The sequence below is a fragment of the Biomphalaria glabrata genome, chromosome 1 (genome assembly GCF_947242115.1).
Source record: "Biomphalaria glabrata chromosome 1, xgBioGlab47.1, whole genome shotgun sequence".
Classification (NCBI taxonomy): Eukaryota; Metazoa; Mollusca; class Gastropoda; family Planorbidae; genus Biomphalaria; species Biomphalaria glabrata.
In genome coordinates, this window is record NC_074711.1 from 6,962,299 (window position 1) to 6,976,729 (window position 14,431).

General features: G+C 33.7%; 1 protein-coding gene across 2 annotated transcripts in view; it reads left to right on the plus strand.

The window, feature by feature from the left end:
- The window catches only part of LOC106056628 (growth/differentiation factor 8-like), a 36,484-nt gene extending 22,542 nt beyond the window's left edge, over nucleotides 1–13,942 (plus strand). For both annotated transcript variants that reach the window (XM_056019054.1, XM_056019046.1), the window contains one exon: nucleotides 8,314–13,942. In XM_056019054.1, coding sequence (XP_055875029.1) covers nucleotides 8,314–8,694 — 381 coding nt within the window. In that variant the 3' untranslated portion in view covers nucleotides 8,695–13,942. The remainder of the gene's footprint in view (nucleotides 1–8,313) is intronic.
- The last annotated feature ends 489 nt before the right edge of the window (nucleotides 13,943–14,431 follow it).

Here is a 14,431-nt window from a genome sequence, read left to right on the forward strand (position 1 = left end):
TTTCAGATGGTGCATGAATTTTAAAACTACACATGTGTAGAGCTGCTACTGTAGTTTGGACAGTACTTCCTAAAGGTTAAGGAGAGAGTTATAATCATAGTGTAGCTGACCTTTTTTTGTATTTGTGTGGAGACTACTTTCAGTTCATGTGACTGAAAAATAAATATATCAATGTCGAAAACATTTGCAGAATATTTTACTTGGTGACTTTTAATCTAGCGACCAGAAGGAGACACTTTGTATCTATTTGCTTTGCCGAGTCACATGTTTGTTGTGTATAGAGACATGTTTTTTTTTTCATTAACAACTGGCATTACTGTTTTGTATCGCCCTTGAGTCACTCTAGATTCATACGATGCGCATCAAGTGTGAGAATAGCACTGCAACAAAGCAGATTGTTAACAGTTTTTCCCCCAAGGACACAAGGCTTGTTTCCCCACTACATTTGATCTGAATGCAGAGCATTGTTAACAGTTTGTTACCCCACTACATTTGATCTGAATGCAGAGTATTGTCAACAGTTTGTTACCCCACTACATTTGATCAGACTGCAGAGTATTGTCAACAGTTTGTTACCCCACTACATTTAATCTTCTTGATGTGGGAAGAAAGTTTTTGAAACCTCAGCGTATGTCTACAACACCAACAGAAAGTTAACTATCTACACTAACCACTGTCAACATAAACGTTACCATCAGAGAATACAGAAATAGTGAAGAAACAAGGTGGCGTCTGACTGTACAAGTCTTTTGGTGGAGCATCTTACCAACCCAACATCCTCAGAACATTCGACTGCATTCATGGCGTCTTTCCAAACCCTACATTCTTAGGAGGATGTTTGATTCCTTTCCCAGAGTTTTACCAACCCAATAACTTTGACATTTGATTATATTCCTTGTATTATCACCCCTATGTCGTCAAGCTATTTAACTTCATTCTATGTGCAGTCTGTCAGTTTGGTTGTTTTCTTTAACTTACAGCCAATGTTTCACCTCATACGAAGGTTCACGAATGACGATGAGTGATCCAGGCATGCATTACCAAACACAAAATATGAATGCTGATCAATTGAGACGGGCATATAAAGAAGACTGGCTGAAATCTTGGTGTTACTTGTTTTATTGTGTTTGTACATTATGCGACATGATGAATGTTTTGCTTTCATTTCTATAAGACTTGTTCTTAGTTTTATGTTCGCTTCACACTTTTATAACGTTTCACACTGGTACTATGCATAGGCCTATGTGTTTGAAACACAGCTTGAGAGTTCCTTCTGATTACGTTTTTCTGATGATTTTTGTTTTCATTTTGTTCATATTTTTATATTTTTCCTGAATGAACACAAAGTGTCAGAAGACGTTCTACAATGAGAATATTTCTCTTCAGAATATTCCACTTATCAATTGACTTAGGCTATACTACTTACATCTATTCATTTACATTTGTAGGTCTAACATCATATAATTTTATTTTATGTTGTTGATATTCGTAGCTTACACTTTTACATTATGTAAACATAAAATGTATTGTTTTGATTAGTTTCAACTTATCTAAAACAAATTCATTGAATGTCAAACTGCAGTGGCGTCACTAGGGTGGGTGTCACCCGGTGCGGTCAGCTCAGGGTGTCACCCCTCCACTTTAAAAAAATCCTTTTTTAGCGGCCCCCGATAGGGGAAAAGACGCTATTAGTTCTGTGTGGAATGTCTGTCCGTCTGTCCCGTTTAGATCTCGTAAACTACAAAAGATAGTGAAAATCCGACATCATAATATTTTATACCCTTCAAAGTTCTGATGCAACGGCTACTTTTTTCTTTTCTGAAAGCGAAAAATCTAATTTTTTAAATCACTTATGCAAGCAGTTTTTTTGTAAAAAAAATATACCACTTTTACAACTATTCATTATTAATAGTAACAAACACGGGAGGCTCCTTAGTAGGGGAGATGACAACTTGCCATATTTTTTACACATTGATGCAAACGGTTTTAGAATTTTGGTCAAAAAATATTTTTTTTTACATTTGCATTGCTAAGTTAAGTAAGTTCTGTTATACTAACACAAAAAAAATCTATTTAGTAAGCATTGGACATAATTTAAAACAACAATTAATACGTAGTTTTTCATATTATCGCGTGAACTGCAGCATTACACCATGGCGATAAAAATGTTTTTTACTTGAGGAATAAGAGAGTGTCCCTTTACAAAACCATTAGAGCAATTATATATTCATTGTAAGACATTAGTTAGGCCAGGTTCACATCTAACAACACGATCAGTTTCACCTATCCTTTGGTCTGTGGACCGCTAGGGCATCGTTTGTCTTTGATAGAATTTCATTCTGATGTTCTTTCTGAAAATATTGAAACCTGCCTTTTTACCAGCCTGGGTGGACCACTTCGGGGCCCGATTTTGAGTTTGTGTCTCCACACAAACTGTCTTTGTAACCTTGTTTTTTTCGTTTGTTTGTTGTGCTGTTACACATATAGTTTATAATTACCTACGTTATTTGATTGTTTAAGAATAATGAAATGAGTGTCTATTAAGTTTTAAAATTCAGTTGTCGATTACAATTTATCTACAGTTCACTGGGTTTGTCTAGTCATGTGAAACTCTGAACGCATCCTTTATCTTTGAACACATTGTGATTGATCTATAGCTAAATTTTACAACAATGCAATTATGCAACCATAAGTTAATTATACTGTTTTTTTTTTTCTGATTTCAAACTTGAAAACTTATCATTAAGTTGATCAAAGTTAATGTCTTTAACGATCTCATTTTTTTTAAAAATTCACCTTTGTGAAAGTGTCGTTGGTTCCTTTGTGACTTAATTTTAATTTTAAATCCTTTTTCACAAGACGCCATAGATAAGCAGATGGTAAGAAACGGTTGAAGGTTTTGTTAAATGATTTAAAGATATTTTTAAGGTCTTATTGGCATATGAATCATGCACTGTCAACTTTTCTTTAAGAATAACTTTTGTTGCCTTTAGATCCCTTCTCAGCCTTGGTATTTCTGTTCAATGTCGCCTTTTAAAAAATCATGATATACGCCAATATTTTCAAACTGACATCTACAATACTTTGTTGGTTGTTGAACTAAAGAATTTTTCGGTTAGGTTGCTCCAAATTTATAACCTCTACATCAATGATTGCTTCCAGTAGGAGTTGAAGCTCAGAGTTAAAAAGCGATCAATGCACATAAGAATGAACCTCTTTTTCTCTTCTTTAATAGTCAAGCACATCCTTTTCTAGACATTTTAAGACATTTGATCTCATCAACTTTTTTGTCTTCCTGAAAATCGTGCAATTTCTGATCAGTGTGTGCTTTGTTAGGTGTGCTATGTCAGACGTGTTGTCAAACAAAATACAAAGGTGCTTACTGTCATTCTGACTCTATTATTATTTATGTCATTTGCTTAGACATTTATAAACTTGTTAACATTACAGATGTACTTTCAGCTATGGGTTTGAGCTACATGACATTTCCAGCATCTCAAGGAAATTCTTTATTCAATAGAGACTTGTTGTTAATATAGCCACTTCTTTTTCTTCTAGCCAGCTTTATTGCTGCTGAGCTGTGATCTCTTTTGCAGACTGTGCCAAGGAAAAATAGTGTGCTGTTTTCTTCAGTTGTTCAGCACTGCCGTACAGGGTGTTGGTTATGTTGGGCTGTAGTGGAAGTAGGGTCTGCCTAAGGTGAATTAGGAAGGGGCATTCAAAGAAGATGATATAGCCACAAAATGTCAAATATTCTGCTTTTATAGAAACAGTCGTGCAATATAATATCCTTGCAACAACTTTTGTTATGTTTCGCAAGAAAATTAACTGTAAAATAAGTCTAAAAAGTGATTTTCAATAATCGTTTCTAGTAAATTACTTTATTTTAAAATCCTGTACAACCTATAGTCGATATTTCTGAAAAAATAAAGTCATTTGACATAAGTTTGTTTTAAGTTGAAAATACGGAACAATTTGATATCGATAAATAAACTATAGTGACGTATTGTCAAAGAATATAAGTGTAATATTAGTCAATTATGCGATTTCAAACAATCATTTGACATTATTATTTTTTATAAAACAATATCCGAAACAACTTTATAGTTAATGAAATATAGGCCTAAGTCAGTATAGAGATTTTCATTTAGCACTTATTTGCTATTAACATTAAAAAACCAGAACAATATATTATTGATCATGTGTTTTTGCAACATTTATGCATGGAAATTTAATCTAACATAAGTTAGAAGAGCAAACAAACATTGGTTGGCATTGATTTTTTGTTTTCACAAAAACATCCGCAACAATCTATTATATATACTTAAAACTTTTGAGATGTTTCGGAAGGAACATTAAAGGTTAAATCACATTTTCAATAGCTTTTAGAGTTGTTGTTTTTGTTATCTAAACGTGACAGACAGACCGATCTGCAAACACAACGCACAAAAATAGCGTCTTTTATCCTAATCAGGGCACTAAACAAAAAAAAATCTGATTATTTTTAAGAATTTGAGGAAAGTAATTAGTACCAAGTTTCGCCTCTACTTGTTACCCTACTGCACGAAAGGCGCTGCATAAAAAGTCCATTTTAATAAAAGTGCATGATATTTACATACAAAGTGCATTCTTAGCCTTTATAAACAAACATAAAAGTTTTCTATTAATTTTAACAGCTAGTTGACCAGAAAAAACACTTTTAACTAATATTTATATTTGTTGTGAACATTTCTTGTACATTTTATAAATATATTCGACTTAGTGATACTTTAAATTCACAAAAAAATGTCTTTCTTTGTTAACATATTGTAACCTTACCTCCCTTATATTTATGCAATTGTTTTAGAATTGGTTTTTATGAAAAAATCGCTTGCATAATCAATTTTATAAATTAAACGGTTTGCTTTTAGAAAACCAAAAGTAGCCGTTGCACCTAAACTTTTCAAGCTGCATCGCATGGTGACATTTTTTTTTCATTTCTCTTTTAGTTTTCGAGATCTGAGTGGGACAGACGCACATTTTGCACAAACCTAATAGCGGCTTTTCTCCTTTCGGGGGCTACTAAAAAAAAAAAGAAATTGTAATTAATGTTGACATTGTGTTTATGTGAATGTGTTTGTTGTTAGAATGTAGAGTTATTCCCCTTCTAAGGAAGTTCATATTGTAGTATGTAAGCTGTAGATAAAGTGTGTTATTAAAGAGTCTGAAGCACCCAGAGTCTGGTGTTGGGGTCGCTTACTGAGTTCAGTGTTCTTTAATGTAATATTAATAATATTAAGCTTATAAGTGTATCATTATTTATGCTAAGACCAATACTCTAGGCTAGATTACTGTATTTTAATCTATATAAGTCTGATTCTATTTCATCAAACCTAGAATATTTGTACCATTTCTCAGGATCAAGTATTCTAGTTTAATGTCATTTAATGTTACCACGTCTGGATCTTTGTCACCAAACTAGAACTTTATATACATGTGTGTAACCAGGACTTTGTTTTCTTTTAATGTTTGGGCGGGGTATTTAATTTTTTTTATATCAATCATTCATGAGCTATTAATTGCTCCTACAGAAAGTCATCAGCTTTTTTAAAAAACTTTGGTAACTAATGTGCATAGCTATTGTAATTTTTTTTTTAAATGCTCACTAATGCTTTACTGGGCTTTACATCTTCACTTATGTGTTGTTATTTTTTTAAAATTATAATTAAAACCGCAATCTTAAGTTAAACTTTTTTTTCTTTAAATTTGTATGTTGACATGCGACAGTGTCTGGCCCGGGGCTATCTTGACCTGGTAATTTTCATTTCAATAAAATCCTATTTCCATTAACACAGTAACCTACATTATGAATTGTTCTGCGTGATAAAACAATCGTAATCAATAGCAATGGAACTGTAATATAAAGTGATTCTAATCGTGTCTCTAATGGACATGAAATTAACATTTGATTGCCAAGTCAACTGCATTGAGTTCACTGGGTTAATGTGGAGATGTAGATAAGAATGAATCTTTATAAAATATGTCAAATAGTGCACTTTTGCGATCACATGTAAGAATTATCAATGTTTGTTGGAGTTTGTTTGTGTGTGTTTGATTGAACGTAATTAAAGTTGGCAATGCCATCTTTGGTGTGATTAAATAAAAAAAACAACAACGCTGTTTTGTATATGGAAAGGGAAGAATCGTGAAGGAACTAGTTTACTCTAAGCTAGGTATACAGAAGAGAAGTAAAAATAAGGGAAAGTAGTTGATCTCTGATAGATACAATTGGGAGAGCGCTCACGAAGGTCACGGGACAACGCACATTGCAGGCCCAAAGAAAAGCCCTAGCCGAAAATAGGTGCAAAATACTGTAACGTTTCTCCTACTATCCAGGCTCTCTTCAAACTGCACCACACGACACAACGAACTTAAAGAACCTCACAACTCAGGGCTTCAAAGTATCAGTAACAGTTTAATTTCAAATACATCACAATTACTGTACAGTTGGCAACAACTTTACACTAACTGTCCAAAAACCTAGTCTCTGCTCCGGACTGACTTCGCCTCGTACTGGTCACATTGCGAGGTAACGTGAAGTGTCTTGGTTCAGAAAGACTTCTGTCACTACACCTTGACACGTCTATTGGATACGTGATTTTGATAAGTGCATATGCTCCTACGTTGGAAAATTACGTTATTACCAAAGTTTAAAAATTAAAATATTTAAATATTAGACGTCGCTTCACCATGTAATAGGGACCATTTAAAATGTATAGCGTTTTCACAAAAAGGAGTCGGCAACAATATTGACTCAAAACTGTTTGAAGAAGACATTTCAAAACGTCTTCGCTAGCGTCATTCTTCTCTACTTTCTCCAGACAGAATGTTCGAATTTTTCCCCGTCTACTGAACATTGTTACTTTAACGACTTTTGTTGTCAAAAAAATGAAAAGGTCCGTGGCAGGATGAACTTACGACGATCTCGCCCATTATAGACGTACGAGAATTATATGGACCTCTAATGGCCGTCGTATAATAGAAATAGTATTGGCCAGTGCTACTTCCTTCTATAATAGACTGAATTTGACCTGCAGCTTTTTTTTTACTGGAATGAGTAGTTTGTTCTGATTGCCAGTAAAACACTTGTCTTCCTTGTCTGATAAAGACGGATCTTGCTGCGTCTCCAATTTTCTCAAGAAAGATTTTTTTTTTTACAGTATACAAAACGCTTAATAATTATCTAGGAAACTCTATTTTTGAAAAACACAAAAAGACTAACAGGCTATCTTCAATAAACATTATTAGATTTTAAACATAGTATAAATATTTTCTCTCTCTCAGTTCCATATATATATATTTATATAAAATCGTATTATGTCTTTAAGTTTCATTTCTTTTTCCTTACATTCTGATGGACTACGGCACTCCTCCTGGGACCCAGCTGGGTAAGGAGAGTGAGAACAAAAATTTTATTATTTTGGGGGCTCCACCGGTAAAAGTTTGACTAACACTGCTATAAGTTTCCTCTGCAGTCCCATGTTTATTAAATTACAAACTGTTAGAATTTCACGATTGCTTGAAAGACCCTAAATACTATAGTGTCTTAGTAACCTATTATAACATATAGTAGTGATCTATGAACTCGAAGATTACTATTAAGTCCAATCCTCGCTTTAAAAAAGCCGACCGCATACCTGGCATGGGTATATTTGGTCAGTTACAGATAGGCCTGCTTCTTCTCTCAGTTTTTTGTTGGTTCGGCGCTCTTTCATGCTGGCCACTCTCCTTGCTTCGTATCTCGTGACTCCGACACTCACAGCTTCACGCCATGAGGAGCGATCGAGAGCAATATCACACTCCTTGAAGGAGCTCTTAAGGATGACTTTATAGCGCTTGTATTAACCCCCCTTGGAGCGCCTTTCTGCACACAGCTCCCCGTACAGAACTCGTTTGGGAAGGCGAATGTCTGGCATGCGGACTAAATGTCCCGCTCATCGAAATTGGGACCTTTTTTTCTGTGGCATCGATACTGTTCATGTTTATACGCAATAAGGAAAATAGCACTACGTTCAAGAAGATCATCGAGGTCTATCCAAAACTTTTTTATTAGATTAATTTGTCATGTTAACTCTCCTGTTTGTTATGATTTCATGGCGCCTTGAGCCAACATTGTTATTAGCGCTATATAAAATGTATTCGTACTAGTAGGTAGTATGTTTTTATCCACTTTAAATTGCATGTTTAACTTCATGTGTGACGCTATTCCTACATTTGTTTTTAGATTTTATTTTCATACTTTTAACTATGATGTTTTCTTTTATTTATTTTTAGGAGCCTTGGTTAGATATAAAGATTCAGGAAGTGAGATCTAACAGCCGCCACAAGCGTAGCGACTCCCTTGTCTGTTCGGGCAACACTACCGAAAACAGATGTTGTCGATACCCTCTTTATGTCAGCTTTATAGATTTTGGGTGGGAATGGATTATTGCTCCAACACATGTCAAGGCAGACTACTGCTCTGGCGAATGTCGAATGACCATGCAAGACAACACACCTTACAGCTGGGTCAATCAACAGCTACCCGGTTCTGCAGGCTCCTGTTGTTCTCCGATAAAGATGTCTGCACTACCGTTGCTCTACTTTGATGAGAACCACAATATTTTGTATCAGATTTTGCAAAATATGAAAGTAGAGAAGTGTGGATGTACGTAATTGTCTTCCCTGTGTGGGTCTGGATGAGTTGAAGTGAATCAAGACTTGAATGTATGAGACTTGGATACATGTGGTGGTAAGCATTAGTTATACATTACACAAAATCTGGAACGCACACGAACAAGAACACCATTGGAGTAAACTTATTTATAGCAACTTCACGTTCTAATATTCATGTAGTACATGCCATTGCCAATACCTTAGTTCAATTTTGTTTGTTTTCATTTTGTTATTTTTAAAAGCATTATTTTTTTTTTCATAAAATGATGCTACCTATACTGGCCTTTTTATCAAATGTGTTCATTTTTAAGGTGTATTTTTTGTTTTGTTTTATTTTATTATCTTGGTATAATTTTATCATATCAAAAACACAATGAGCCTGCTAAATGCAACGTAATATTTATGAGGCCTAAGGATTAAGAGTTCTTTTAGGCATTATTCATTATAATTTTTTTGGTTTGGGGGGGGGGTGAGTTTTTAAAATGTATTTTAATAACTTATATTATGCTTAACATTGATGCTATTATTGTGCACCTAAATTTATGGATCATTGACACTTCACCATATAATAAACATCTTACATAACCAGCCATAAGCCCATCAATAGAGCAAATGCGACTTACCTATGAATTAAAATACTTTGTTTTTTTATTCTATTTTAAACTGCTATACTCAAACTAGTTATGTAATCTTGTTACACAAAATGTTAACTTACAATTGATGAATGTAAAAAAAAAAAGAAAAAAGAAAAAAAAAAGTCATCTTATAGTAGTCCTAGTTTGCATCGAAAGTCTTTCATAATTCTCGACTTAAAATGTGTATTGTATACTTTGTTTTGTTATTCATGTTTGTTTACTATACATGTTCATTTTGTGGAAACAAATGATCAACTGAAAACGTCAAGGCCTAACAAATGTTGTACTTAATATCGGAACCATTTCACTTCGAGCTGCAGAATGATTAATTTGTCTTGTTCTTTTTTCTTTTGGGAGTGCTCATTGCAATCCAAAATAATGCTCAACATTGGACGCAATATTAAATCATTTGTAGGCCTAATTCTGATTTTTTTTTTTCTAGAGTAACTACAAGAAATAATAACGGCAATCGTTTCATTTCCGTTTTTACTTCCATGTAATGTTTTGGTCACCATGTCATGTTCATCAAACCAAGACTGTAAAATGGCACGGTTTATTTGATGTGATTTCCTTCTGCATGTACATGCTCATTTCAAACATGATGTTCCAGTTTTTATACTATCTTTTGCGTGAAGCTCTACTAGAAGACAAAGTCTCCTCTAGACAGATATTTCTTTTTATTTTTCTATTGCTCTAATCACATGATTCATATTCATTGCTTTGTCCTTTTTTTTTAAATACGTGTGTGTTGTTAAATACAATAAACCAGCCATTCTCAAAACTGTTATACTGCCTAACTACTTATTATAAATTATTAATGTCAGTTGGCGGAACGCTATTTAAAATATGTGTCCTCGGTGCTCTATACCACGCTATTAGTATTAATTCTATTTGCGTACCACCATAGAGATCGTCGAACGCATCTTCAAGTACCGTAATACAACTTTTGCCTTGTATTTTCAAACTGTGATCTGCCAACACAGCTGCGTGAAATATTATACATAAGTAAGGTGTTTATCAAGTCCCATCATGCAATATTCATATTCCTACGCTTTGTGACGGTTGTGCAGCTAACAATTGTTCCATATTCACGTGTTCATTACCAGAGCCTTTCCTCACGTTTCACTTGCTGTTCTAGTGTCACAAGAAATCGTTCCACTATTCATTTCATTGTTCGTTTCGACTGTGGCTGTGAAAGACTGGTCGGTTTGTTTTCAGAGCTGATTTAAGACCATTTGTGTTTGTTTCGAAACAAAAACTAATCAATGGAGATCTGTAGTGGGAATAAAGATTTGGTTTTTGGACAATATGTTTTTCTAAACTGCGTATCTTGGCATACTTGTAGGCCTATATCTTAGGAAATTAAAAATGGGCTTACATTCAGATCCATTCTTTATTATTAGGAAATTCAATGCGAGTCATTGGACAGAGGCGGCCTTTGGGGGTGGCTATTGGGGCAACCTCGTCTGCCAGGGACCACGCGACATGGAGACTTATCGTCATCCCCTCGTCCAACCAAAAATGCCACATATTTAATGTTCCCTACCAATACGCTAGAGACTGAGTTTTTTGTCGACGTAACATACACCTTTTTAGGCATTATTTCTGAAGCTTTTTTTGGCATCTAAAACAATTATCGTAAAGACTTTTAGCATGATATTTTGGGTTAGAGTTGGACATTCGCTATGGCTGCCTCTGCATTGGAAACAATAAAGCTTGATCTGAAACCTCGGAATATAAATAAACATGTTTAGATAGCTCTACATGTCCTGACAAAATGATAAACTCAGTGTACCTGAATAAAGCGGCTCAATAGCTCATAGAAGTTGACACAAATAATGATCATCAAATTAACATTTGTCCTTTATATTTTATTTTGAAAGTCTATCTGCCATTTCAGTATATAACTCAGCATAGCAGTGGTACTTTAAAAAAAAAAAACAACTTTTTTGTAGTGTTTGCATGAATTTTCATACGTCTCAGTATCTAGTTTGAACTGTGGAATAATGAGGGTTTAATGAACATGTCGATCTTTTGCCAGAAATTGGAAAAGAGATTTCAGCTTAAAAGGATGGGCTCTTAAATGATAAAACTAGAAATGTATTCAGAAGGTTACAACAAAATCTGAACAGTGTGCTTATGTAACTGCAATATAGTGCTCTTTCAAAGTCTACTCAATGCAATTCGATGTTATTTTTTTTTTTAAATACAGCATGTTTTGAATGTAATATTGGTAGTTCTATTACAAGATCTGTGCTAATAATTACGATTAATTTTACATGTCTTGCTTTAATATGTTTTACGTTGCTTGCAAATTTATTTTTTTTTAAATCATTAATATTGACTTTTCCGAGTCCCTAAGTCTCGCTATGAAATTTGATACCTAAATGTTTATTTTGTAACTTGATCAGATAGAAAGATGTTTTTATGTGTAAACTATTCAGCTGTTAATATGTGTAATGTGTAAATAGATTTTGATTCCTTGTTATGGCGGCGTATTGGTAATTGCCTACTGTCCATTGCTTTAAGCCTTTATAACTAAAATAAACAGTGGGCTACATTATAGCTTGCGTTTTCTGATTATAATTTAAACTATAACTGAAGTAGATCTACAGGTTGAATGGTGAATAGCATATAATTATTTTTATCTGCCATAGCCTATTTATTTATTTTGGTTATTTTAAAACATTATATAGAAAAGGGATTGGCGCTAAAGTTAATTTTATTTCCCTGCGAATAATCCAACCCTAGTTTTTTAATGAACTTATAAATGTTAACTTTACTAGCAAAAATTATGGTGTTGCAGGAATGACTTTAAAAAAATTACACTTATAAAATATGTGCTTTAATTAATGTGTACAATAGTTTTACCTATTGCTATCGAAAAACTAAATAATAATAATCTTTATTATTTATTCATAAATTAATTTTATTCGCTCATTTAAGTAGCATACACAATTCCTTTTTTAAAAATGTATTGAAATGTATTTATTTTATGAGGTGGGAAAGTTTTCAAACGAACACAATGTCACTAAGGCTATATAGATCTATTAATAGGTAATGTTAGGTTAGTGTATTTGCATTCTGTGTATTGTCTAATCATTATCAAACGCCCTTGACCTTCGCCTAGTTAAGCGCATTAAGTTTATTGTCGTCTGCGGGCTAGGTAGCGGTTATAAAAATGTGACAGACATGTTTTATCAGGGTCGTGGCTGTCTGAGGTGGTAGGGCCTGGAAGTCCGGCCTGTAATATTATGACAAATTCAGGGTGACCCTAATACGTTTTTTTTTTTCACGGGGTAGTGAGGTAAAAAAAGAAAAGCTGACATCTAGCCCCACTCAAACAATAGAAGTAATATTAAAAGGGAAATAATGTCCACGTGACTGTACAAATAGGTCTACATATATAGGCTTTGAAGTGCTAAACATGCATTTATATTGTCTGGTGAAATTTCTAAATAGATTTTGTGGCTAGAGTTACATTTCTCTAATTTACTGAACATTAGACTACGATAGGGCATGTCAAGGATGTAAACAGGGAGAATTGAATTGAATGAGTCCTGCTGTTTAATTCATAGTTTTCAGAGAATTCTGCTCAAGTCTACAAACAATGGCAAGTCAGTTTACTTTTAAGACTTTAAATATTCATATTGCAGGGCGGGTCTTAGGTAGAGGTAAACTAGGCCTCACACAGGGCTCAGTTTTTTAGACAGAAATAGCGTAACTTGTGCCCATTTTTTTTTTTTTTTTTGCTGTACTACATTAGGTTTTAAATGAATTGCGTTATTTTATTTTTTCGAGTTTAGTTTTTATTTTTCTAATTCATTTGGGGCCACCAAATTCACATCGCCTTGGGCCTCTAATTATGTAAGGCTGGCATCCAACTTGCTGACTTGATTTCTTTAGTAAACAAAACAAAAAGTTTATAGGTTCTAGAATTCTGTTATAAATGTATAATTGTAGTGACTATGAGCAGAACTATTTTGCTCAAGTACTACACTCACATTTCCCCTCCAAGCTTTAATGTCAACTTTTACTACTGTCCATAGAAAATGCATAATCATTCATTTTTACTAATACTCAAAATCTATACAATTTCTCAGAATTGTTTTATGACCTGACCTGACCCTATTTTTATAATTTTGTTTGAATGTTTTGTTTTTTCAATGGTTCATTTGTTTAGTCTACTTCTTTTTCCAGGCAACTCATGGAGAATACAATTATGGGGGAGTGTGCTTAGAAATAGAAGTGCCGCTTGCTTGAATGTAGATTACAGTTTGGATAATGTTCTAAAGTATTATTCATTACACTAATCCATACTGCAATTATGATTATGACGCCCTTTAATAAGGAAGTGTTTGATCAACATAGATGCCCTAACACCTTTTATAAAGGCTTGACATTTGTGTGTATCCATCTCATTTAGTGGTTTTGGATATTTTGAACTAGTTATAAATCAATTTTGTTGTGAAGTAGAATGATTAATTCATGTGAATGCAAAAATGATTACATTATTTTTTTGCTTAGATTTTTTTGTAAGCTTTGTTATTATTTAATTGTTTATAACATTGGTTGGCTCTTTCTAAAATAAAATAAATTGATAATTAATCTAAGCATAACAGCCACTGAGTTATTTTTTTATAATATTGTTTCCAGTTTCTATTTATATACAAATATTAAGATGCCAAAGTTCATTTAAGATCTAGATGTTCATAGGTGAGAAATGTACACAGGGATGTTCCACTGCTAACATCTTAAGTAAGAGCTGTCATGGTCTTGATATGTGATTTTGGACTTGTGGTATTTACTTCAGATTGTTGTGACAATAGTTTGAACCCTACCCTCTTCCATCCCCTGCCCACCCTGCAGGAGGTTTGGACTAGGATGATATGACCAGAAACTCAGAAAACATATATAACAGGACTCAAATGGTGTTGCTTTTCCCCAACTAATGTAAAGTTCTCCATCAGCACTTGATATATTCTAGAATATTGAGGAGTAAATTTTATAGTATAAACCTCCACAGAGAAATGAAGTATTTTGTTAAACAATCCGTTGGTTGTTAATGTAATGTTAACATTTTCCAATCCAGTTCTGAGTAT